General features: G+C 40.1%; 5 protein-coding genes across 16 annotated transcripts in view; 2 read left to right on the top strand and 3 right to left on the bottom strand.

Moving 5' to 3' along the window:
* The window catches only part of CLHC1 (clathrin heavy chain linker domain containing 1), a 55,677-nt gene extending 53,736 nt beyond the window's left edge, over window positions 1–1,941 (bottom strand). Inside the window, exons 1-3 of the mRNA XM_080586770.1 lie at window positions 1,602–1,941; window positions 1,270–1,516; window positions 280–469 (exon numbers count right to left, since the gene is read on the bottom strand). Of these exons, the coding sequence (XP_080442896.1) occupies window positions 280–469; window positions 1,270–1,431 (352 nt within the window). The 5' untranslated portion in view covers window positions 1,432–1,516; window positions 1,602–1,941. The remainder of the gene's footprint in view (window positions 1–279; window positions 470–1,269; window positions 1,517–1,601) is intronic.
* A 132-nt stretch (window positions 1,942–2,073) lies between these two features.
* On the top strand, window positions 2,074–4,135 carry RPS27A (ribosomal protein S27a). The gene is made up of 5 exons (XM_080587559.1): window positions 2,074–2,232; window positions 2,590–2,644; window positions 2,736–2,821; window positions 3,517–3,648; window positions 3,953–4,135. Exons 1-5 carry the CDS (start codon window positions 2,185–2,187, stop codon window positions 4,100–4,102), a joined length of 471 nt encoding a protein of 156 aa, XP_080443685.1. The 5' UTR covers window positions 2,074–2,184; the 3' UTR covers window positions 4,103–4,135.
* A 749-nt stretch (window positions 4,136–4,884) lies between these two features.
* Window positions 4,885–16,212, bottom strand: MTIF2 (mitochondrial translational initiation factor 2). 4 transcript variants are annotated; one of them, XM_080587513.1, is made up of 15 exons: window positions 16,075–16,212; window positions 15,626–15,837; window positions 14,775–15,006; window positions 14,222–14,327; window positions 13,093–13,264; window positions 12,493–12,653; window positions 11,589–11,765; window positions 10,945–11,084; window positions 9,889–10,013; window positions 8,922–9,126; window positions 7,788–8,040; window positions 6,977–7,117; window positions 5,918–6,082; window positions 5,547–5,687; window positions 4,885–5,145 (listed from the first exon to the last, which is right to left on the bottom strand). In XM_080587513.1, the coding sequence occupies exons 3-15, from the start codon at window positions 14,997–14,999 to the stop codon at window positions 4,976–4,978; spliced, it is 2,181 nt and encodes a 726-aa protein (XP_080443639.1). In that variant the 5' UTR covers window positions 15,000–15,006; window positions 15,626–15,837; window positions 16,075–16,212; the 3' UTR covers window positions 4,885–4,975. The 4 variants fall into 4 exon arrangements, with proteins under 4 accessions (XP_080443639.1, XP_080443642.1, XP_080443641.1 ...); XM_080587516.1 differs by having other exon boundaries at window positions 14,775–14,916; XM_080587515.1 differs by lacking the exon at window positions 5,918–6,082.
* On the top strand, window positions 16,144–17,246 carry LOC308193183 (prolyl-tRNA synthetase associated domain-containing protein 1-like). 2 transcript variants are annotated; one of them, XM_080587557.1, is made up of 2 exons: window positions 16,144–16,299; window positions 16,545–17,246. In XM_080587557.1, the coding sequence occupies exons 1-2, from the start codon at window positions 16,216–16,218 to the stop codon at window positions 16,980–16,982; spliced, it is 522 nt and encodes a 173-aa protein (XP_080443683.1). In that variant the 5' UTR covers window positions 16,144–16,215; the 3' UTR covers window positions 16,983–17,246. The 2 variants fall into 2 exon arrangements, with proteins under 2 accessions (XP_080443683.1, XP_080443684.1); XM_080587558.1 differs by having other exon boundaries at window positions 16,203–16,378.
* A 2,798-nt stretch (window positions 17,247–20,044) lies between these two features.
* Window positions 20,045–24,315, bottom strand: part of CCDC88A (coiled-coil domain containing 88A) — a 101,643-nt gene continuing 97,372 nt past the window's right edge. For 6 of the 8 annotated variants that reach the window (XM_080587465.1, XM_080587467.1, XM_080587470.1 and 3 more), the window contains 2 exons: window positions 24,163–24,262; window positions 20,045–23,607 (listed from right to left, as the gene is read on the bottom strand). In XM_080587465.1, coding sequence (XP_080443591.1) covers window positions 24,198–24,262 — 65 coding nt within the window. In that variant the 3' untranslated portion in view covers window positions 20,045–23,607; window positions 24,163–24,197. The remainder of the gene's footprint in view (window positions 23,608–24,162; window positions 24,263–24,315) is intronic. The other 2 variants (XM_080587466.1, XM_080587471.1) reach the window with 1 other exon arrangement.

The raw sequence follows: 24,315 nt of genomic DNA, 5'->3' as shown, positions 1-24,315 counted from the left end.
GTAACTCCCAAGCCTGATCCTATATTACCGTGCAAGCAAAGCCTTTGCTGATTTCACCTCAGCTTTAACTGCGCAAGAATCAGCACCAGGATCTGAAGAACGGAAATCTAACGGCAACTTTTAGCAAGGTTTTATACAATCACTGGGAACTTCCATACAAAACAAACAAAACAACCAACAATTAAAACATAAAAAAGTGTCAGAAGTCAACTACACTTAAATTATTTACATCCTAATTAAAACAACATATTTTGTTCTAAGCATCATGAGAGAGAGCTTACTTGTCTTCAAGCTCCATTGCTCTTTTCCTATAGTATAACAGAGCTGTGCACTCAGATTCCAGAGGTTTTAATCTCCCACAAAGAAAAAAAGCATTCCTTTGGCCATTCTTAATTCTGGTAATAAATGCCTTATATTCCTGTTTGATTGAAGTCAGGATGTTCTTGTACGCACTAACATACTCTATTATCTGTGAATGTATTTTTGGATGCAGTATTTGTGGGAAGAGAATCAACAACAAAAATCTTTCTGGAACTTTCTAATACATGATAGCTTTAAAAGAAAATGGCTAGACAAATCAATACTTCTTAGATCAAGCTCTACACCACCACTCTAACATAATAAAAAAGAGCTTCAAAAACAGGCTTGGAAAACCAAAGGTACAGGGGCCACACGTTAGTATGTTAAAATAAGTGAAGATGTAAAAGTAGACAGAGTAACCTTCATTCCTACTTATCCAGAAAGCTAGGTGTGCAAGAGTGTCTTATTTATTTATTCACAGCATCTTCCATTTCAGTCAGAATCTGAAAAAGGCAGATGGAATCAGGCAGGCAGGAGTCCTTCAGAAGCTTCAGAAACAACTTTTCAGCCTAACTGAAGAGCAGTTGATGCTCACACAGGGCATATGGGGTAAATGTCATGAGTCTTTGTAGTTATGCGGTTTTTCTCCTGTTTCCAGGCAGCTTTATGTTTTACCATTTCAAATTTGAAAAAAAAAAAAAAAAGTTAAGAAAAGGGGTTATCAAGCATGAACACTACTGTAATATAACTTCTGGTACTATGAATTCATCATAATGGCTTCTATTTGACTGTAGCGTACATAGTGGGCATAAAAGAAATGGATAAAAATGCACCAACCTTTGATCCGTGTAAAAATACCTACACTTCACCATTGGTCTGTTTGTGTATTCTTCCTCAGAAAACAAAGCTGCAAACCACTGTCAGTGCGAGCTATATTGGTCTTGCTCATTTACCTGAGAAATATATTACCTTGTCAAATACATTACTGTATATAATGTAGCACTCCTCAGAGGGCCCTTGCTCAGCACAGCCCAGTTTTTCAGTTTCTGTCAGTATGTTTCCTCGTATGCTCTCCAGAAACCTCCTGTCCTTCTCCAAAAGGAAGGGAGGGTTTCTCTGCTCCCCCTCCATGGCTTAGCATAGCAACCTGGCACCTTTCTGACAGAGAATCTAAACCTCCCTCCTGCTTTATTTAACGCGTGCTTCAGATCAAAACCTGGAAGAAAAGTTGAAATTGTTAAAAGTGCACCAGGGGTTTCCAAATTAATGTGACTCTCAGTACTGTTCCGTACCTAACTTACCTAAGACTTTTCTAGAAAATTCTAAGGATATTTGCCCAACAAATGCAGGCAGGATTTGTAGGCGTTTAAATTGCCTTCACGGAACTAGAAGGAGATGAGGGACCAGATTTCTGGGACTTCGCGCTGCAGCGCCGACTTGTGGAAACACAGCTACACGGCTACCGGGGGGGGGAAAGGAAAAACAAAACAAAACAAAACAAAAAAAAGGCGGTCCCTAATGCGCCGGCAGTCTGCATGTGCACGGCCCCTCTGTGCAGAGAACTCCGGACTTCCACCGCCTGGCGCCCACAGCGCGAGAGGAGCCGCGATGCATCATGGGGGCTGCAGTTCCCCTTCCCTCGCGGTCCCGCCTTCCGCCTACGACTCCCATGGCGCACTTCGGCTGTGGGGGTGAGACTACAGCTCCCAGCAGGCCGCAGCGCGGCTGGCTGCGGTGAGGCACGCCGGGAGCCGTAGTCCCGCCGCACTGCCCGCCCTTCCTGCGGCGGGGGTGGAAACCCCGTGCGGTGCGGCGCGGCGCTCTTTCGGGGCGCCGCCATTCCGGGAGCAGGTCGGGGAGCCGCGCGGCGCGGCCGGGCTCGCCATGCAGATCTTCGTGAAGACCCTCACGGGGAAAACCATCACCCTCGAGGTGAGGCTGCGCCCACCACCCCGCCCCGCCCCGGCACCGGGTCGACCGTGGCTCGCCGCGTCCAGGCCTCCGCGCTGCCGCTCGCCGCCGGGCCGGGCCGGGCCGGGCCGGGCCGTGCCGTGCCGTGCCTCGGGAGCCGGTGCCCGGCGGAGCCCGGCGCTGGACACGGAAGGGGCGGAACGAAAGGCGCGGCTGCACTGCAGAGGCCGCGCTGGAGCTGCGGAGGGCTAAATGGCCGCGGCAGGGCCGGCGGCGTGCCCGAAATGGCTGCTGCTTCCCCTGCAGCCCCGCGCTAATTACATGGCAAAGCGTGAATATAAACGTGTCTTACATCCCCGCTGCCTTGTTTCGTAACAGGTTGAGCCTTCCGATACCATAGAAAATGTAAAAGCCAAGATCCAGGATAAGGAAGGTAAGGTCGAGATGCACGTTTTGCTTTCTCCTCAGTTAGGGTGGGTCACGGTTTGTATTCCTCACGTGTTCCTCCTTTCTGCCCCTATCAGGGATTCCTCCTGATCAGCAGCGACTGATTTTTGCTGGTAAGCAGTTAGAGGATGGACGCACGCTGTCTGACTACAACATTCAAAAAGTGAGTAGGAAATGCTGAGAGGAGCGCGGTACCACCTGGTGCTGTAGGAGCAGACTGGCTGTAGGTTGTGAGCCTAAAAAGTGCTTCAAATAGATTGAAACAAATTGATGAGGGGAGGTGGCACTCTAGCTTGGGAAGTACTGATGCTAAGACTAGATCTGGCAGTTGCTGCAGTGGAGGTCGTATCTTCAGGTCAGAAGGAAACATTTCTGAGAGCTACTTCATTGCTTCTCTTTTGTCAGCGCTGTAAGTTGGCACTTTCTGGTGAGTGATTTTAGGGGGCTAATGTGGAAACTGCTGCTGACCTCTGTCAGATGAGCAGCAATGCAACTAGAAAATGGAAGACCAGATTATTTTTACAGTAACAAATTGGTGATAGATTGGCTTAGTCACATCATGAAACTGTATTCTGCAATTTTAGTTAAAACTGAGGAATACAATCACAATACTTTTAATAGTATTTGAACCTTTAAGGCTTTGGGATGTGACAGCACACAGTTCTCTGGTGCCTGCTCATTTGCATACTAACGAGTGAAAAATCCTTTAAGAGTTTTCCTAGTTGGCTGGAGGTTGAAATTCTGCTATTTAAGTATTAGCTGTAGATAAAAGAAAAGGCCTGCTTAAATACTACTCTTGGCTTGTGAAAGCATTTTGACTCTTTCAAATGGTATCAAATTTTCTTATTTTACAAATAGGAATCAACCCTTCACCTTGTGTTGAGACTTCGTGGTGGTGCTAAGAAAAGGAAGAAGAAGTCTTACACTACTCCCAAGAAGAACAAGCATAAGAGAAAGAAGGTTAAACTTGCAGTGCTTAAGTACTACAAGGTATGTAAAACTAACTAGATGAAGCTCGATGAATGCTTTGCTCTCACCAGGAAGGGACTAGTTACAGCATACAAAGCCTGTAACTAGTCTGTGTGTCACCCAGTGTATTTAAAGTCCTTCTGTTTGCAAATACCCCATCTCTTAAATAAAACAGAAGTTTGTTGCAGTCAGGCACTTCAGAACTTTCTGTGTCAGATTCCTGAAAGCAATCCCAAAAGCTGCTTTGTCAAAGAAAAGTACTTGAAAATAATTTGTGCTAAAAGGTGGTGAGTATGTATGAGATGTTGCCTCTTGCCCTTGACAGGTGGATGAGAACGGCAAGATCAGTCGTCTGCGCCGAGAGTGCCCCTCTGAGGAGTGTGGAGCAGGAGTCTTCATGGCTAGCCACTTTGACAGACACTATTGTGGCAAGTGCTGTCTGACATACTGCTTCAATAAACCAGAGGACAAGTAAATGTATTAGACAATAAAAATCTGAAGTTCTGTACTGTTTAGAGATTTATTTCTGCACTGTATTTCCTCTTCACTGGTAAGACGAAGTTTTGTAAAGTCTTGTTCTGTGCCTGTTTTTGGGAGATGAGGTTCTTTTACCAAGAAGAAGGGAAAAAACAGCTATGCAAAGACCGCAGGAGAATCTTTTCCAGATCTCTTAGTTCTGAGGCTCATCTAACATAAATATTTAGTGATTTAGTACTTCAAATACACACCGTGCAAGCACCCTTCCTAAGTTTTTTTCAAAAATATTCAGTTCCCCCAGTTATGGTCAGGCATGAAACTGCTTTTGACCTGTTTTTCACAGCATTAGCCAGTCATGAACAAATATTCCTAGAAATGTATTTGAAGGAAGCAAGGTGTATTTGTATTCTCTTTTTTTGTTCTGCCATAGCTAACTCTTAACTGTAAGTGGTCTATTTAAACATGAGTAGATAGCACTGCAGTTCTTATCAGGAAACCTGGGAGACCACAAAGTCTGAAATCATATGCAAAATCAGTACTAGAGCAAAGGGGGGTCCTCACCATGAAGATCGTATACTGAAAAAATGGTACCAGCACCCTTGTGAGGGAAGAAAAAGAGGGCTCAGCTATTTCGAAATCAATAAAGTCAGAAGTATTTACACCTTGATGGCTTTACACACACAAAGTGCTTGCAGTTAGGGTCATTCATCTGGTGCTCCAATGAGGTATGCTGGTTGCTTGATGAGGTTTAAACATAGAATACAGAAGCATCAGATAGAGAGATGCACGTAAGCTTCTTCATAAGTTCATTTAATGTTAAGAGTTCAAGGCCAGGAATAGTGCATGTCCTTGCTGGGGATTCAGATGTATTTTAAAACCCTGGATCCCACGACGTTGTCTGTTGAACTTCTTTTTCTTCATAACAGATAATTTCATCTCCAATATTGAATTCTATATGCTTGTCTAAACTTAATCCACAATCCATACCTGTCTTTATTACTTGGACATCATCTTTATGATGCTTCAGTGATGATAAAGATCCTACAGAGAGGAAAAAGAAAGAAAGCCCCCTGACATCAGAGTACAGATGTGGTTTGGTTTCCCCTTCTCACACAATTCAGGTTTCACCACACAGCTACAAAACAAAAGCAAGACAAGCTGGGGGTTGCAAGCGCTTGCAGCTGATGAAAGTCAGGCATCAGTCCTTTTCCATAGGCAAAGCCTGTGATACTACTTTTCTATCAGAAAAGTGGTGGTTAGAGGTCTGGATAAAGAGTATGGTGACATTTTACAGCTTTCTCTGCTTTGAACAATTCTATCCTAAACAGCACACGTAATTGCCTTATGATTAGATGCACACCTTTTGCATTAATTTCACATGGAACTAACTAGTCATGTCATAACACTGAGTACAAACACTAGTTTTGTAGCCAGTTACTTACCTTGCCAAATAACATCCCCTTTACGGATTAACTTAAATTTCATCTTTTTGTCTAATTGCCCCTTCTGTACTCTGCACCCAGCTACTGGAATTTTGTTTTTTCCTACTGTTACAGAGAAGACGTCAAGAACAGAAGCTGTCCCTAAAAGAAAAAAAAAATGTAGTACAGTTTTAAGAAGTACAGGAGAATAATAAACACATAATAAGAAAAACCAAGCCATGCTCTTCCACTTACTAAGCTTTATAACAAAATAGAAAGGCAACTACAGAGGAGCATTAATTACTTGATACAGCAAGAACGCATCATTGGAGCGCGAAGTTAAAGCCATGCAGCACAGCAAAAATGTAATTTAATACTCCCTGAAAAGTCACCTATTGTATTTTCCACCACAGATGGAGGCAGTCTGCTATTTAGCTCATCTTGCAAGTCTTCAATAAGTTTGTAGATGACGTTGTGAAGTTTAATTTTTATTCCCTTTTTAGCAGCCAGCTTTTTAATAGTTTCATTGGCTTTCACGCTGAATCCATAAACAACACCTGGCAAATACAATAATCAGCAACTGATAACAAGAGAAATTCTTAATAAGTGAAAGCATTTGCCATCTCTTCTGAAATGTTGAACTTGCAGCAGAGGTTAAAATTAGCATTAGCAGTCAGCAATACAAGAAACACCATTTCACTACTTCCCTTTTAATGGGGGACCATTTACCTCCCCCACTATCACTGCAGTCAGCACACCCGCTACTACTAGCCTCGTATCAAAACAAATGGGCTCAAAACACTCCTCACAGAAAGTTCCCTCATGACAGAGATGAAGTTATCAAAGCAGAAATTACTGCATACAGAGAGCCCACCAGAGCAGATGGCATCACACACACACACACACAACAAAAAGATTCCCCCATTTTTGGGCTGGGAAAACAATTTGGTTGCCCAGTATAAGCTGGAAATGAACTTTCTACATTCTCATCCACCCATGGAGTGTGTTAGGTCCAGTGACCCCCCACACACACACTCTAGAGCAGGTGAGAATCATGGAGCAAAAAGGGGAACAACTATTGATAGAGGTCTTTCTGTTCAGTGACCTCCCCGAGCAAAAGGAAATTCTGTTGTGTGCTACTTTTCTGGCATTGCCCTGCTCAACATCATAAAGCAACTTACGTGAGAAGTTGAGATCTAACCATTATCTGCCATTAATAATTCAGTTACTGGCAATGGCCTGTCACAGTCCTATTTTTGTGAGATTTCTAGCCTTCCCTACCTGCATTAGTATTTGATGTTAAAGGTGTTACTTGATATTATTAATATACATATAAGTTTACATTATTGATGCTGTTAATTATTACAAAAAAAATAACAGTATGAGATCTACTGATTTCAATGGAGAGAAGTTTCTACTAACTGTAAATTAATTTTTAAACATACACTCACCATTAAATGCTTCAGCAAGACTTATGTCAGTTTCGCTGATATCTCCCATTCCAAAATGGATGATATCCAATCTACATTCATGATCAGCATCATAGCTGTCCAGAATGTTCAGAATAGCTTCGACAGATCCATCCACATCACCTGGGTATATAAATGGTAGTGCTGTTGACTTTGTGTGAATCAAAGTGATACCGAAGAAGAAGAATTAGGGGAATGAAAATTCCACATTATGCAATATAATCAAAAGCGTTGGATATTTAGCATTCTTTTTGTATTTCCAGCAGTATATTAGAACACACCTGAAAAGTCTTCCTATTACAAAAGTGAAGTGAATAAAGACAACAGGACCAGAAGCTCCACATCTGCTGCCATTTCTAGGTCAAGTCTACATAGTTTTTCACTTACTACTTCCACTACACACATACCACTGAACGTCAGGTCAAACCGAGTTCCTCCTGCCCCACTTTAAGTAATACACAGTTGTTCTTTTCCTCCATTCTGCTAATGCAGTACTGCTGCTCATATAACTTACACACATGCACTTGTATGGCTTTTATTCAGGAGTTCCTGGGTAAGGGTTTGGGCCCCTAAGATTTCATCTTGCTCTGACCCTTCTGGAAGCACATTCTTCTGACCATGGGATGATCTCTGATGACCCTCCCCTTCCTGAGAGGCATTCAATAACTTGTTCAGTTTTAAATTGATCAAACTTCTGCTAACAAAATTTTTGTTAATTATTTAGAACTACGTTGCAGACTGAGCATTTGAGAAGCATGGAAACATTGCAGCAGTAAACAGAACAGAACAATACCTTTAACAATTACTGACAGCACGTTTTTGTCCACTTCTGTTCTCTCTTTAGGCTTTGAGAACATTAGATGCTTGTTGGTCTTGTAGAGCAACGCCTTTCTCTGTCTCCAGGTCAGATGGGCTAGCTTCTGTTGCTTCTTCTCATATTCCACCCTGTGTTCCTTTTGCTTTGCTTCAATAACTTCCCCATCTCTTCTCATCTTCTCTTGCTGTTCAACATAGGTTCTCCAAGCCACAACTTCATGTGCCCTTTGCTGGTCAGGTAAAAAAAGAAACGATCTTTCAAAGCACTGCAATGGAAAAGTCCACATTAACTCTCTTTTATCCTTTTGTTTCTTCTCTACCGTCCTACTCATTTTCTTTAGCGTTTATCAATAGATTTTGCTGCTATGATGACAAAGAATCAGCACAATGGCTTCCTCCCCATGCTACAACAGCACAACTCAAGGCATCTCTGCATCAGAGAAAATAATATTTTTTTTTCATGTGGTATTTCTCCAGCCTCCACAACACCTATTTCAAGCTAAATCTTAAGCACAATCTTCTGTCAGAAACTAATTCTCTCATAAAATTACAATACTGATACTATTAAGTACTGGATTGTTCTCCAGGTAGGGTAACAGTGTGGTTATATGAAAGTGAAAACAGCTTTCTGTGCCTTTAGAAAGGAAATACATTAGAATGTATCCCAGGTTATCCCTGAAGCAGCCATTTCAGACTACGTTCATTGCAAACATAGCATAGAGGAAGGCATGATGACCATGAGAAGTAAAAGGCATGAACCAATGGTGACTCTTTATCTCCCGTGGCAGCCTGCTTTCTTCATGTGATTGTAAAGTAGATTAATTTGGATGCCTGGAAAGGAGAGGAGAGGATGTAACAGTCCAGCAGGAGAGAAGTGGGGGCAGTGGAAGAGAAAGAAAGAGGCAATATGCAAATTCTCATTCCTCTTACAGAACACCTAGCTCAGACATCTTAATACCCATGCTCAGCCTTCATCTTTCACCAGTTTACCCTGGTTACTTAGAATGAAATGCAATTTTATTTTATTGATTTACTTATTATTTTTAAACTTAGCTCCTTCCTTCCTATCTTACTGCAGTATGAATTTTCCATTAAACAGTTCTTTCTGTACCTCAGATTCTACTTCAAGGATTTCATCTCCCGCTGAAGGGACTTCCTTCCAGCCCATGATTTCCACAGGGATGCCGGGAGAGGCTGCATCTACAGCTTTTCCATTCTCATCAAACATGAAACGCACTTTTGCCCAGGTCTTCCCTGCAACCAGAACACAGCCTTTCCTCAGGGTTCCTCTTTGGACAATGGCTGTGGTAACTGGACTAGCAAAGAGCAGAGAGGAAAATTACAAAATTAAAGTGACCATTTTCAGGCTTAGCGTAAGTAAGGAAACACGAAACATAATGTACTTGCAATCAATCTCAGGCACAATATTCCTGTGACTCATTCTTATCAGCATGCAAAGAAAATTTTAAAGTGCAAAAAGCCCCAAGCCTGTACCGTACTCTTCGTTTCTGCAGATTAATACAAAATTTGGCATCTTGAATCTCTCAGCAATAGACTGATTTCACATGTTAAGTGAACCCCCATTCCATCCTCCCCCCAAAATTTCCAGCCTTCAGTTCATTTTTAAAGAGGACAGAACATACTTTCTTCACAGAGGACATGCAAAAGGGCTAAAATACTTTGAAGTGTAAAATGTCATACAGTTTTTGACAAATTGTGATGTATCTATTTATTATATTATGACTATGAACTTCATCATCTTTACTTTTAAATGACGTTTAAAAAAAATACACCTGTTCTAACATTTTAGAGTATTTCCTGAGCTTACAGGATTTCATTTCAGTGATATGGTAACTTATGTTGTATCAGTTTATAACCTCTTTCTGTACATCATGCTGTAAAATGATGTTTTAACGCTTTATTTACAAGTGCTGCAAAGAAACTGCTGGTTTTTATCTAATTTCACAGAAAAAAAGTACAATATTAAACCTAAGTACTAAAGTACAAACCACCTGAACAGTATTGCTGCATTATTACAAATTGCTTCCTTGAAGTTGTAAAGACAACATAGAACTTACCCTTTCCCTTTGTCTTTGCGAGACTCAATTACAGTCCCCTCTACCAGACCTGTGTAGTCTGCCTTCAGTTCTAACATCTCTGCTAAAGCAACAGTTGCTTCTGCCAAAACCATCAGGTTTTCACCCTGTATAAAACCATACCAAAAAAAAGAATAAAGGAAGTGCCCAATTAAAAAAAGATCAGAAGTTGAAATCTTAGTACCGAGGTCTCCCATTTAATTCAGAACTTCTAACAATGCAATACCATCCAATGCCATGGATTCCTTCACCTTTTAAGGCAAGATGGTACTAAAGTAATGAAATACTACGATTGGTGGTCCAGAACACACAAGATATACTAGTAAGGATAGTTTCCTTACTTTCCTCTTCACAACATCAGAGTTAAGGATGCAAATTGCAATATTCTGCTACGGAGGTGAATGGAGAAACCATTTTTATGCATGACTATTTTGAAAAAGTGTAAGGGAACAACTTCAAAAGGTCTTGAACTTGGCTGAAATTTTAGAAGATGACTTGGAATGCATTTAGAAGGACAGTAATAAGCCTAAGATACTGCTAAATTAGTTTGGCCACCATAAAACTATAAGCAAATATAGTTTATTTTTTAAGCTATCAGTTGTTCACATGATTTACCATCTTATCCTTGCAAGTTCACTACAAAACTACATTCCTGTGATAAGGCATGCGTTATAAAAATATTTATTTCCCTTTGTTTGAATTTCTCTCTTCATACATGCCACTATCACTGACCTTGATTTTGCACAAATAAACAATCAGGGAATATATGAGGAAACAAAAACTAGGATTAACCTGAAAACCATCCACTAGATTTCCCAAAGAAGAAAAATAGTTTTTAGTGCTCACTGAAGGGCTGAGTCTCAAAATATGACAGGATTATGTTTCAAATGATGCTGGTGAGAGGCAGCAGCACGTAGCTCATGGTAAGGTGTCAAATACCAGAAAGATAAGCATTCATATTCCAACCACCAAACAAAAATGTGGGTGTATGCACATCTTAGACATCCACGAACACAATCATTTGTTTCAAAACTTTACCTTGAGTGCTGAAATATTTACAGCTTGAACATCCCCTCCAAACTCTTCACAGATCACATCGTGACCCATCAATTCCTTCTTCACTCTTTCAGGATCAGCTTCAGGTTTGTCACATTTGTTAATGGCAAGGATAAGAGGAACTAAAAGAAGAGAACAAACACATTACTGACCTAACAAAAACTTGCTGCTGCTAGCATAGCTGCAATAAGATGTTAGAACAGCTTATGACCACTTAGAACAAATCAGCTCTCTTGGCACCTGTTTGCTGGGCAACCTTAAGTAGAGACTTGGAGGAGTTATTTTAATATAGAAGAAAAAAAGTAAAACAAAGCTACCTACACACTACTCATGCTTTTCTGGCAAAACTACAAATCCTGCAAAAATTTCTTAGTATTTTTATGTACTAATATAATATTTGGTATATATTTTCAGACATCTTCCCAGGGGAGAAGGAGGCAGGATAGGACAGTAACTTCACAAAGTCCATGGATTTTAATTCAAGGAGTTTCCTTTGAGAGGCGGATAAACAATTGCAAGGTGCTCTGTATCTGAGCTGCACAGTAACACACATCTCATGGATTAACTTTATGCACTGGGCTTGCCACTCTCTTCCAAACGTGATGTTAAGAAGTCAAACACTGTACCTCCTGCATTTTTAGCATGTTGAATGGATTCTACAGTTTGTTGCATTACTCCATCTTCTGCTGCTACAACCAGTATGACGATGTCAGTTACAGAGGTACCTCTTGCTCGCATGGCTGAAAAAGCTGCATGTCCAGGAGTATCAAGAAAAGTTATCTTTTCCCCAGAAGGCAGATGCACTGTGAACAATACATTTCACACAGCTTTATTTGACTTACTGTAAATAGAGCAATCAGTCATTTAATGATTTTTTTATATATAAAACACAGATTTTTTAAGGAAGACAGATAACTGGCATGGAGGTTAAAGGTACTTCTTCTTCTCAGGGAAGAAAAAAGCACACTAGAATCTTTCATAATCCAAAATTGTACAACTGAAATAATTTTAGACTATCTACTTAAAAGTTCCATCCACACAGTTTTAAAAGTTCGTCTAGTTTGGAGAAAAGGAGGCTAATTGGGAACCTCATTGCTCTACAACTTCCAGAGGAGGGGAAATGGAGGCGAAGGCACTGGTCTCCTCCCCCTGGTAACCTGTAACAGAACACATGGGAACAGCGCAAAGCTGCACTAGGGAAGGTTCAGACTGGACATTAGGAAAAGATTCTGGAGAGCAGTCCAAACACTCAACAGCCTTCCTTGTGAGGTGCTTGATATTCCTTAATAACATGCTCTACTTTTTGGTTAGCCCTGAAATAGTCAGGCAGTTGGACATGATGATCTTGGTAGGTCCCTTCCAAGTGAACTATTCCATTCTAGTTATCACAAGTTATGCTTTCCTTTTTCACTGCTTACATATAAACTGTGTATGCTGCAACATTTTCCCCAATAAACTGTCAGCAAGTCAGCCCACCATGTAAGATACAGAAAATTGCTTTACACACACGCGCGTACACTTGGATCATACCAAGGAAAGCACCAATGTGTTGTGTAATGCCTCCTGCTTCCATTGATGCCACTTGAGTTTTTCGTAGGCTGTCAAGTAAAGTTGTTTTCCCATGATCAACATGGCCCATTATAGTAACAACTGGGGGCCGTGGGGTTAATAATGCTGGGTCTGCAGGGGGTCTGCAATCAAAACAATAACACCTTTCATAAGTACCAAAAAAGTTTACCAAGCCACCATCATGCCCAGCATGGCTAACGAAAAGCCATTTACCAGAACTCAGTGATGAAGAGGTAAGCCTAGCTTCTCCCCACAGTAACTGCAAATCCTAGATACATCACAGTTTGCCCTTTTAGTATTCAAACTTCCTGCTGCATCAAAAAACAAAGTTGGCTTTCCTTCAGAAAAACACATAGAAAAAACTCACCTGAAACAAATCACACCTGAACATCAGTTTAATGCACAAAGAAATCAAAACTGTAAACTCCTTTTAAATATTACAATTTATGACCTTATCAGGTATCATCAACACACCATTAGAAGAAAGAAAACAGTATATCAATAACTCTTGCAGAAGCAAATAGGATAAAAAACAGCAAAAACGAATAGTTCACAATTTACCGTTTTACAGCATCTGTATTTTCTCTTTCTTTCTCTTCTTTCAGTTTTGCTGACTTATACTTCATTCCTGATTTTTTAACAATTAGCTTGATATAGTCCTCATTTAAAATGGAATCTGCTTCTATGGAACCAAGATCAATATCTGTGTACAGCAGGGCTTCATAAACATGATCTAAGGAAGAGAGAAAGATATTTAACAACTCACCAAAAAAAAAAAAAAATAACAAACAAGGGACAGAAACACATTGTTTGTTAATTGTTAAATACAATTTAAGATTTTGGGTTAGTAGTTTATATTGTAATGGTAAGTTTCATTCACAAAGCATTTTTGCTTTAGGTAGATTTATCTAGAAGTTGCTACAATCTTATTTTTCACTCAAATTTTCACAGCTTACTTTCCTACTTGAAACTCATCTAAACTAAATAGCTAAGAAGTGATTCAAGGAGGAAGAAAACGTGATAAATCTGTTCATTTGTGACTTTCTCTGGCAGAAGAAATACAGGACATACTGCAATAGTCAAAGATTGTTCCACACCGACCTCAGCACCATTACCAATCTCCCTCTGAAACATACAGAGACGTGACAGACTCTTGTTTCTCTCCTTGCTACTGAGAAAGAAGTTTGCCAGAAAAAGTACATGGTTGAGAAGAAGAAATTAGCAATAAGACTGTTTTAATGGAACGCAAATTGCTCCCAAACCCAACATCCTGCTCTCAGACAAATATCTCAGGCCGAAGCTCTTTTGTGCCTTTTCTTTAGCCCCAAATTCTTTACGTAGCAGCTCTCACCCAGCTTCAACAAACCACGGTGCAATGTTTCTCCTTCCGCAATATAATTTAGCATTTTGCGAGCAGTCATAGTGTCCTGCCCAATAATTTGGACGGCCTAACATTTTTTCTCCTTAGACTGGCATCTTGCCTACCCATATGTTCTTTTTCTCTGGTTAAATGTCTTTGATGAAAGGAGTTACTTTGGTAATGCGTACAATCTACCTTGCCAAGGGAAGGATTAGGAACAGCTAGTACCATCTCAGAACATCTTTGCCTTGACCACACACGGAGTGTGTGTCGCAACTGACTAAAACACAACAGTTAAAATACATCTTGAGTAACAAAGCAGGCTCTCACCTACGTCTTTGCCCATTGCTTGTGCAAGTTCCTCAACGGTCATCTGCTGCCTTATCTCCACTTCACCTTTGGTCAGCGGCAATTTCTTTTTGCTCTTTTTCTTTTCCTATATGGAATTAGACATGTATATAGGATCATATAGCTGGTATAAACTAAGAAATAATAAAAACAATATTAAAGAGACAATGGTCTCAAGCCACATCTTTTTGTCTATAATATGAATGTATTACAATAAATTAGTGACTTAAAACATCACACTGAATATTTAAAATGTATAGCATTCTGCCCTTAATTTTTTTTCCATATTCAATTGTTCAAAACAAGGGAAAAAAATGTTATCCTGCCTCTTCAAGATTCATGATGCTCCTGGTGTAAGTACTTCAAGTCAATATTTGAGAGGAGTAACAATGTAGTCTTAAACAAGTACATTTTGGCTCATAAACTTAGAATAGCTTCTGTGAAGTTCTCCTTTTTTGTCATAAAGTGCTCAAATTGACTTTTTGTACTTTGAAATTTCACACGGAATCAGAGATGACTGGATTTTGTTAATTACCTCCGTTGTAGCTAGATGTCTGTATTGAGATAAGGCGACACTGATTGATTTGTCTTTTTGCCAGAACTGTGGATACAGATGAACGGACTGTACAGGATACGCAGATGACTGCACAGGCTTCCATTGTGCTCTGTTGACTTTCCTGTAGGAAACAGTACGCAGCTGTCGGCAAGCACCACGTAACTGGACCAGATTTTCAAATTTCACTATCAACCCTCGATTCATTTCTTCACTGAAAATACAAAGGACACATTGAAATCAGTCTCAAGGCTGGAAGTTGTTCTTTGCTATGACAATATGCACAGGAAAACAAGGCATAAATGCTACAATGCTTCAAAGCAGGCTTTTTGATACTGAAGATGTTGAACTACTTAGTAGATCTGCTCATTTTTCATTTTCCTGATGCACTTCACCTTCTGCCACTGTCACTATTCCAGTTCAGACACACAGATCTACTAATGTTACCATAACTTACAAGTCCTTCATCTGTCTTCGCTGACCTTTAACGTAAATTACTAAAATCCTAACTCGAGGTTCTCTGATATTAACTCAAAAAAGTGACATTTGTACCATACTGCCAGATACCCAGTGCAACCTCCCTCTCCCGCCAGTAAAACAAATTTGCAAAATGACACTTACACGAGCATGTAACTCCACTAAAAGACTGCAGCATTCTAATGATACTGTTATAACGATATGATTCTATGATAATAGTGTTATTGCATGCACGGAGACATCTTTCTAGGCTAAGGCTTGGCTTAGCAATTAAGCTTTTCAAGATACCTCTGTCAGTTCCTCCCGCATCTTCTTTTAACCATGTTAACTGTGTTTTGAGTCATTTTGCTACCTACCCTGTAAAACAGTCTCCTATTCAAGCTACTCTTCTTGTTCAGTTCGCTATTTCGTAGCTCCTATCTGCGTTCCCCGGCCCATTCTCAACACCTTGTTTGCTCTCACAGGCAGTGCTGTACCATCTTCCAAGAAGCTCTGAGAGCAAGGCGCTATCCTCAATCCCTCTCAGCACGCCCACGGTCGTTGTAAAACCTCTCCTGTACCAAAGTACCTACAGGGAACGAGCAGAGGACAAAGTAACCAACCAACAGCTCATTTTTTCCCCCTTAAAGAGAACTTTAAAGGGCAGAAACAGCAGACCCGAGGAGCAGCTAGGAACCGTCCGAGGCAATGCCGGACACGCTCACAGAGGACAAACGCCCTGGCGGTAATTTCGGGAACCTCCCCCCCGCGGCCCGGAGGGCGCTGGGCTCCCCTCACGCCCCGCGGCGGCCCCGGGGCCCCTCACCCTCACGGCCGGGCCCGCTCCGGGGACCCCCAACGGCACCCAACCGCCCCAGCAGTCCTCGCCGCCGTGCGCAGGCGCGACGTGTGGGGGCCCGGCGCCTGCGCGGTGCCGCTGCCGGAGCGGGGCGGCCCCGTGGCGGCCATGGCGGCGGCGGGGCTGCGGGAGGCGCTGGAGCAGCGGCTGCGGGAGCTGGGCATCGCCGCGCTCACCGCCGAACACCCCCAGGTGCGGGACTCGGACCCCACGGTTTTTTTCTTGCGTTTTCGATCGAGCGCGGATGCGTGTGAGAAACGAACGAGAAAGGGTGCGGGACCAGCGTGTCGCGTTTTATTCGGGTTCTTTTAAATTTCTTCATAGAAGGGTACAGTTTTTAGGCTGAGCATGACATTCAGCGTTTCCTAAATTTTTAACAAAAGCTGCCGGTAAGGCTGACGGGTACAGCCTCACGCTATGCTTGTTGTACTCTGCAGGTGTTCACGGTTGAGGAAATGATGTCCCACGTCCAACACCTGAAAGGAGGGCACAGCAAAAACCTTTTCCTTAGAGACAAAAAGAAGAAAGGCTTCTGGCTGGTGACCGTCCTGCACGACAGGCAGATCAACTTGAACGAGCTTGCCAAAAAACTGGGTGTTGGAAGCGGAAACCTAAGGTTTGCTGATGAGAACGCCATGCTGGAAAAATTAAAAGTAGGCCAAGGCTGTGCGACACCTCTGGCCCTCTTCTGCGACCAAGGAGACGTGAAGTTCGTGCTGGATGCCGGCTTTCTGGAGGGGGACCACGAGAAGGTGTATTTCCATCCCATGACAAACTCTGCAACCATGGGCCTAAGCCCTGAAGACTTCATGAAGTTTGTGAAATCGACAGGCCACGATCCAATAATCATACATTTTGATAAGGACATTAAATAGAAGAAGTTGACATTTTTATTACTCGGCAAAGATTTTATAGAGCAAAACTGGTGAAATTTTTATTACAAATACACTTCGAAAAAATAAGCATCTTCCTTCTTATGTTGTATAATCTGATGAGGAAAAAATACTGTATTTCAGCTGTTAAAAGTTTTAACAGAATATTCTTACAAAGAAAAGATGTTTGCGATATACCTGTAAGTAAACAACAAGTAGAAATGGCATTATATGTTTTAGTGTTTATTAATAAAATGGATGAACTGGAACTTTTTGTGTGTGGTACTGGACTTGAAGATCTAAATTAAGAAATAATGAGTTAACAGGTCTAAACTATTTGTCAGCACCTAGGACAGAAGTGTCTTTTTTTTTTTTTAAACTATATCCATTTGTCCCCTAGTATGTTACCTTTTTTTTTCCTTATTTTTAATCTAGAAAAAAGTAACTTAGTTGCACTACAGAAAATGTACTTGATTGTCTACATTTTTAGCTGCATTTTCACTCTCACGGTATCCTCCCTTCAGAACTAACTACTAAGTCTTCTGGTAATTCCCAGATGACGTGACTACTAATGGCTGCATTAGGGCAGCATGCCTCTCCAAAACGGCAGAACGCGAAGGAGATGTCTGAAAGCAGAGAGGGGTGCAAATTCCCAGGAAAAGAGCTCTAAGGAATAATGTTATTGCAGGTTCCTGTAATTGCAGTGTTACCTGGTGATTCCTGGGAGGAAAGTAAATACAGCCTGGCACTGTGTTCACTTTTGTGTGCAATTTCTACTGGTTCATGTGGAAGACGTGCATATTCTCTGCTCCACTGTAGCCTTTTAACCAGGTGCCTATACAAGTGGAAAGAACAGTATGACAGCAGACATACTTGAGTTTCTCCCTTCAGGAGAAGGGGACTGAACATACAAACATCCCCATGTTTAAAAGGTTGTGGGGAGCCTGATTTTGCTTTAAATATATGATATATTTTGTATAGAAGAGTACTATCACAAGAACAAGACCAGCACATTCTCAACATTGAATTTCTAATCTTTCTCCTCTCTCCTGCCTGAACAAATAAAAATCCCTTCAAAAGACTTTCTTTGTATTAAGACAGAAGAAGCAGAAACTCCATGGAGTCCAGCAGAAATACTGTGGTAACAAGTACCCACTAAAAACCAAAGACACGGGAGCTGTGAAAGTGTGAAATTTGAAGATGACAGGGAAAAAGGGCTTTTAAACACAGCCTAATGAAAGTGTCTGTTGTGCAAGAAAAATGCCTAAAAGGCAAGCAACAGGGTAAGCACAGAGAAAAAGGAAAAAAATAAAAACAATCAACCATATAAAAGGACTATTTGCTACTGCATCATGCTGAAGGATGCAATACTAACAGTGATCAAGGGAAACATTTTAAATAAACAAAAGGCAAAAATCACCCAATTTGACTCATTCATTATATATGGCCACTCACTTCATTATATATGGCCAAGGCAATTCTAGGAGCTGAGAACATCAACATCGTTCTCCCACACTCCACTGAAATCTTGAAAATGAATAACTTCCATTAACTGAGTTAATTAAAAAAAAAAAAAAAGCTTCTTCTAGGATAAGACAAGGTATTTCAAACATTGTTAACATGTTTTCCTTTATTTCAGCAAGATTTGGCACCTATTCTCACAGATGTGAACAGAACTACAGCATACTTCATGATATAGCAGTTTAAGTTCTCCTTGTCTACTTTGGAAAGACAGAAACTGATCCCATCTATAATGGCAGTTGGCTCAAATGAGAAAGAAGAGACCTAAAAACGCTGAACATATAGAAACCTGTATAAAAGTCACAAAAAGATGTCCAGATACACGTGACTGTATACTTTTTGTTAAATGAAAGACTGAAAGGAACATCTGTTGTTTGGGAATACCAGATTGATTAATGGACTGCCCAGGGAACTTTGGGTTGATAGATGTGTTACTGAAATACCTAGATATTAAGATACAGTCTTAGGCATCTTTAAAAGTGAAATTTATCTTACCCTCTGCCTGCCACTCACTCTCCCTTCCTTTTAGGGTTTCTTCTTTGTGCTACCCCCAAAATCCTTTATCACTTCCAAAAAGAACAAAAAAAATAGAGTAAATGCAACTTGTCAAGTTTAAAAAAAACCAGAATTTAAATGTCAAAGATGAGTTTAAAAGACATGCACAATAGCAGTTTACTATGCTTCACGAATCTTAAAATCTGTACAATTTAAACTTTAACTACCTTCATCTTTAGAAGAGATTCTGAGACTTGTTTCAGCAAAAATAATGACCAAGCAAAACTAAAGCATCAAATACTAACTTGGCAAATATACAATGAGTTCTTATTGTATTTACTATGAAATTAGTGTTTTTTTAAATAATATTAAAATAATGTATAGTTAAAAGCTACACAGATTTTTACAAATAAGCAACACGAAAACAAACTACACACCGTCCAGAAAATTTCTGTTACAGTTTTATAGGTTTCCTTCCAGAAGAAATAGTCACTAAACACATTACCGTCAACAATGCCATTACTTAACACCAATATTCTTCCAGTAACATCAGTTTCCAGAAAAAGTGTGTATAAATGTACACACAAAATAAGAATAAAAATTATTTGGTTCGGCATTTTAATAACATCATTAATAAATGTATACAATGGCAAACATTAAAAAAATCAGTATGTAAAGGAAATTACAGTTTTAAATAAGAGCTTTTTAAGTTTTGTTTCACACCTAGGTACATTCCTTTAAGGCAGTTTTATTAATATCAAAGCGTTATTTACATATACATTATCATCTACCTCTAAGAATCATACATGAGCTCCTTTGTTGAGGCTGCATCATGTCTTGGAAAAAGTTTAAAAATAATACATGTTGGGAATGTTACTAAATCCTCAACAGACTACCAGCAAAGCAAATGAAAATTATACATTGTACGGTATTAAAACATCTTTTGTAACCTTGAACTAACAGTGACACATTTGGCAACTCTTAACTCTTGCTGAAAACAGCTATGTACTCTTGCTGTAGGCTGCCCAACAGCTGCTGTGTTACTCCTCTGGGAGTCCGTGCTTCAAAAAAAAGGGTTGTGGCTCCCGAATTATATCCTTGGTTTTGGTTTGTGGTTTTTTTTTTTTTTAATTTTATGGGCACAGACTGGGAAGATTAAGTGTGTTATGTAAGTTTTGTACCAATTCAGAAAGGAAAAAAATCATCATCATCATCAGAGCACAGAGAACATCCGGTCAGCTCTTCTGCTCTGAAACCTCTCCGCAGAAGAAGGTGCTGGGAATGTAAACCCGGTGCTGCTTTTGGATAATTCAGTCAATACAAACCAAAATCCCACTCTGGCCTCTGCACTGATGCAGCCTGAGCGCCTTGAAACCTGCTCGTGATGGCGCAGATGGACACTAGCCAGGCCTCTGGCATGCAGATGCACCTACGCTAGGCTGACCTAGCGGGATGCATTCTGTTGCCTCGCCCTCAAATTCCTGCTGATTCTCTCAGGCAAGGAAGATTTGCCGAGGTTTTTGGATAAGGGGATTTCACTTTCAGTACATGTCATCAGTTGAATAGTAATTGTAATGTTTGTGACTCAACATCCTGGTTGTGACTGCACAGCCATTCTTTAAGATGTGATAATATACAAAAAGCAAGCGTAGGAAGCTGTGATGGGGTATCTTGGACAACTTCAGGAATATAAAAAAGAGCTAATAAATGAAGAGTCAGGAGATGCCCCTGTGAAGGAAATGGCACAGCCACATGTGAGAGCACAATGTTACGTGTGCCCAACAATGTTCCCTGCAGAGAAGCGTGCCATGCATCAGTCATGGCAACACACCATTCTCTCACACATTCCCAGGGTCTTTGAGTACATGGTATACCTAAGCACATACAACTGCACAGATTCTGTGAATACAAACAACATTTGGCACTAGAGGTTAAATCTGTTAATTCAAGATACACGTTCTTCTAAAAATAGTGATGCTACTTCAGTCAGGGTTTAATAGTTTGAAATGCATCGGTCCTCTGTTGTTGAGGAGAGCTTCTGGAAGAATCCACCAACAGTCAGACCCTGAAGTGAGCCTGAAAAGTATCAAAATTCAGAATTGGAGACGCTTTCCTAACATTTACCATATTTCAATTCTCTTCCAGAAAGAGCTGTGCTCTTAGTAAGGGCTACTGACATTACCAATTTCATGTCTACGAAATGATGTAAAGGCAAGTGTCCCTCCAGAATCTATGGCTATGCCACTACTGCAGTACAGGAATGGCGCAGAGATTAGGCTTGAGACCAAGTTCTTATTGCTTAAAGTAATTTTCTCCTAGAGCACACCAGGGCTCTGCCTGGCTCACTTGGTACTATGGGAGAAACTCAGCCATGCCCTGAGCTATGAGGGCATACAGGAACACCCAATTTACCTGCAGTACAGGCATGCCATGACACATCGTGCCTGTTCTGGCCACTGCCATACATCCCATCTGCCCCTCTGGTGACATCTGGTAGCTGTCATTGCACAGTTTGGAGTGCTCTGAAACCTTCCCCAAAAGGTCATATTACCAATTACAGCATGGGAAATTATTCCATATGCAACTGAGCTCAGCCTGCCTATAAAAACATTGTGGAACTGGATTTCAGGAATACTCTGAGCTTCAGATCACTCCTGGAGCTGCTGAACACTGTTCATACTCTACAATTCATGATGCTTTCACTGATGTCAGTGAACATCTGGACATGGAGAATAAGGGGACCAGAAACAGATGCTAGTATGAGTTGGTAACCAAAATAAACTAATTAATTTAATAAAACACCAAAAACATCTTTAGAGGAAGAATGGAAATTCTATATGGTGGAAAGCTGCTAAATCCGTCCTATTTTCACTTAAGGCAGGGGAGGGAATAAAATTCTCTGTGGAAACAATCTCAGGCTGAACAAAGTGTTTATACTGCAAAACTAATGTTTTGATCTAGATCTTTTAACACTGTCATAAAAAAAGTATTTCAGAAGGAAGTCGTTTAAAGGAAAAAAGACAATTTCCCATTCTAAAGCTTATTGAACTCCTCCTCCTCCTCCCCCCTCTGCTTTTGACATAATTTCAGTAAAATCAAAAAATGACTTTCCAATATGCTTTTAAACCTGTTGAACTGCATTCTCTCTCCAGTGGAAAATGATTCGTTTTCAATTGTCCCTGAAAGCTTGAGACTTGGTAAATGATAAAACCTGTGAGCCTCAAGAAAAAAAGTTAAGTTAAAGAAGTTGCAGTGGCTGTGCCACACCTTCTAAGCAGCAGCGTGATCAATCTCCAAGCAGTCTGCAACTCAAGTTCTGTGAATATTCAAGTCATGCTTACCGTAAGCAAACAGAGGAAGTTAGAGGTGAACGTTTTCTACACGCCTGTTTGGAAGACCTGGCACTAGGAGGTTACACAGTTAACTTAACCCTTTAGAACATAAATATGAATGTACCTACTGATTTGTAATATAATAGAATTACACTGACTTTGTGTCTGTTTCTAAGTTCATGTATGCTTCCTTTGAGCTCCCTGCAAATGCTTTCAAGACAACAAATGTATACAACCATTGAATGTACCAATTACATTTGCTGACTTTAATATGAATCAATAATGAACAAAAAGTATCTTACTAATAAAAGATAACCTTAAGGGAAGGTGACTGTAAAATGCATGATATTATTATTATTTTTTTTGCCATCAAGAAGCCTCCTAAGCCACAAACAGCTCATGTCAAAAGACGAACAATAAAAGAAAAAATTGGTCAATACATAAACATTGTAAGACAGTCTTATCCTGGAAATGCCATTTGTTGAGAACAGCCTTATATTAAAATAAAAGTTACAGAAAAGTCACACCTGACAATTTCCTGTCAAGAAATCTGAACATACATAGGCAGAATAACTTGGGAATGTGAAAAACACAAATGACAATTTCAATATAATACGATTATCCTATGACTCCCACTTTTGTTAGTTATCAAATGTTTTCATGTATGTAAACAAATTTTTCTCTTGCAGTATGCAACAAAAAAAAAATCAGCATAAACTTTTTAAAGAGCAATTTCATGCAGATTATGCTAACCAAATAAGGCAGTGAAGTGCCAGTAAGCTGTGAGGTTTTTGTATCTGTATATACAGTCACTTTCAACAAAATACTACAGCATTTATTTTAAATTTACAGAAGTAAATATAAACTGCAAGTTATGTTTTTTGGCTAAGTATTAGCAGAAGCTTAAGCAAATCAGTGGCTAATTTCATAAACAGAAGATTAAAAGTTTTTTTTTTCTTTTTTTTTTTCCTGGAGTAATTCTTGAGACCTTAAAATTCTTGGTCCTTAGGGAGATGAGAACTGTCCTTTTTTCAGTAGATCTTAACAGTGCAATGTGCAATAATTCCTAAGACCATCTACAAATTTTCGGCAGTAGACTCCAGTAGAGCTCCTTGATTCAAGGAAGGAAGGTAGGTAGGTAGGTTTTTATTTCTTGCCTGCTCTAGTCACGAAGAACGTAAAAAAATCCCTTAATTTTTATTAATGATTCCTACAGTCGCTGTCTTGTTTACTTCAGAAATAAAGGCTTCATACTGAGATACTGAAGGACACTTTTCTCTCTGTGTTCAGTTAAAAGGTAGAAAGAGAAAAGAACATAAGAAAAGCTTAAAGTGTAGAAGTATAAAATACAGAGTTAAGTCACTAACAGAACTAACAGCACTAACAGCATGCATCAAAGATGTTTTAATGAAGTCAGGAGAAGGACAGAACGCCAAAGATAAGCTTTATAAAAAGGCAGTTTCCTCATACTATTGAATGCTTTATGAAACAAAAATGTTTTGTTCAACTATTCTTTTAGATTTATCTAAGAACTGATTTCAGTATTACTTCTTAATCTGATTTTGTTGAACTTTCTTCAAGAGAAATTTGAAAAATAAAAATAAATGGCATTTTTACAAGCAAAAGGATTAACAGACTGAAGCTCCCTATCTTGATAGGCAAAATAACTGCTCTAAAACAACCTGTTCTGGCTTAACTAATAAGCAAGATAGATGCCAGTTAAGCAAGCAGTATTTACATCTGGTTAATGCCATGTGCACTTTTTCTCATATGTAATGCTGTTAGTTTGTTGTAAATGAAATTAATCTCATTTACATATTGGGCAGGAAACTCACCACTTGGCCCACATCTCATGTAGTGGGTAATAGAATTAGGAGCTTTGTTGCTCCCTAGACCTGCATTTTGAATTTCTGCTTTCTGGGATAGCTTCCACATCTGCAGAGAAAAGCATTTCATATTATTCATTGTGTTTATCAGGACATGAAAAA

Source organism: Anser brachyrhynchus, assembly GCF_964034855.1.
Source record: "Anser brachyrhynchus genome assembly, chromosome: 3".
NCBI classification, from domain to species: Eukaryota; Metazoa; Chordata; class Aves; order Anseriformes; family Anatidae; genus Anser; species Anser brachyrhynchus.
This window is presented reverse-complemented; position numbering and strand designations above follow the sequence as displayed.

What these genes read in the sequence shown, in the direction of transcription:
- LOC308193183 (XM_080587557.1), top strand. Translation starts at nt 16,216, where the DNA reads ATGGCGGCGGCGGGGCTGCGGGAGGCGCTGGAGCAGCGGCTGCGGGAG. An exon ending in TCACCGCCGAACACCCCCAG is followed by an intron (nt 16,300 to 16,544) that starts GTGCGGGACTCG and finishes TGTACTCTGCAG; the next exon opens with GTGTTCACGGTTGAGGAAAT.
- MTIF2 (XM_080587513.1), bottom strand. Translation starts at nt 14,999, where the DNA reads ATGAATCGAGGGTTGATAGTGAAATTTGAAAATCTGGTCCAGTTACGT. An exon ending in ACATGCTAAAAATGCAGGAG is followed by an intron (nt 11,085 to 11,588) that starts GTACAGTGTTTG and finishes CTCTTCTTTTAG; the next exon opens with TTCCTCTTATCCTTGCCATT. An exon ending in CGCAAAGACAAAGGGAAAGG is followed by an intron (nt 9,127 to 9,888) that starts GTAAGTTCTATG and finishes GCTCTTTGCTAG; the next exon opens with TCCAGTTACCACAGCCATTG.
- RPS27A (XM_080587559.1), top strand. Translation starts at nt 2,185, where the DNA reads ATGCAGATCTTCGTGAAGACCCTCACGGGGAAAACCATCACCCTCGAG. An exon ending in GGAAAACCATCACCCTCGAG is followed by an intron (nt 2,233 to 2,589) that starts GTGAGGCTGCGC and finishes GTTTCGTAACAG; the next exon opens with GTTGAGCCTTCCGATACCAT. An exon ending in CAAGATCCAGGATAAGGAAG is followed by an intron (nt 2,645 to 2,735) that starts GTAAGGTCGAGA and finishes TGCCCCTATCAG; the next exon opens with GGATTCCTCCTGATCAGCAG.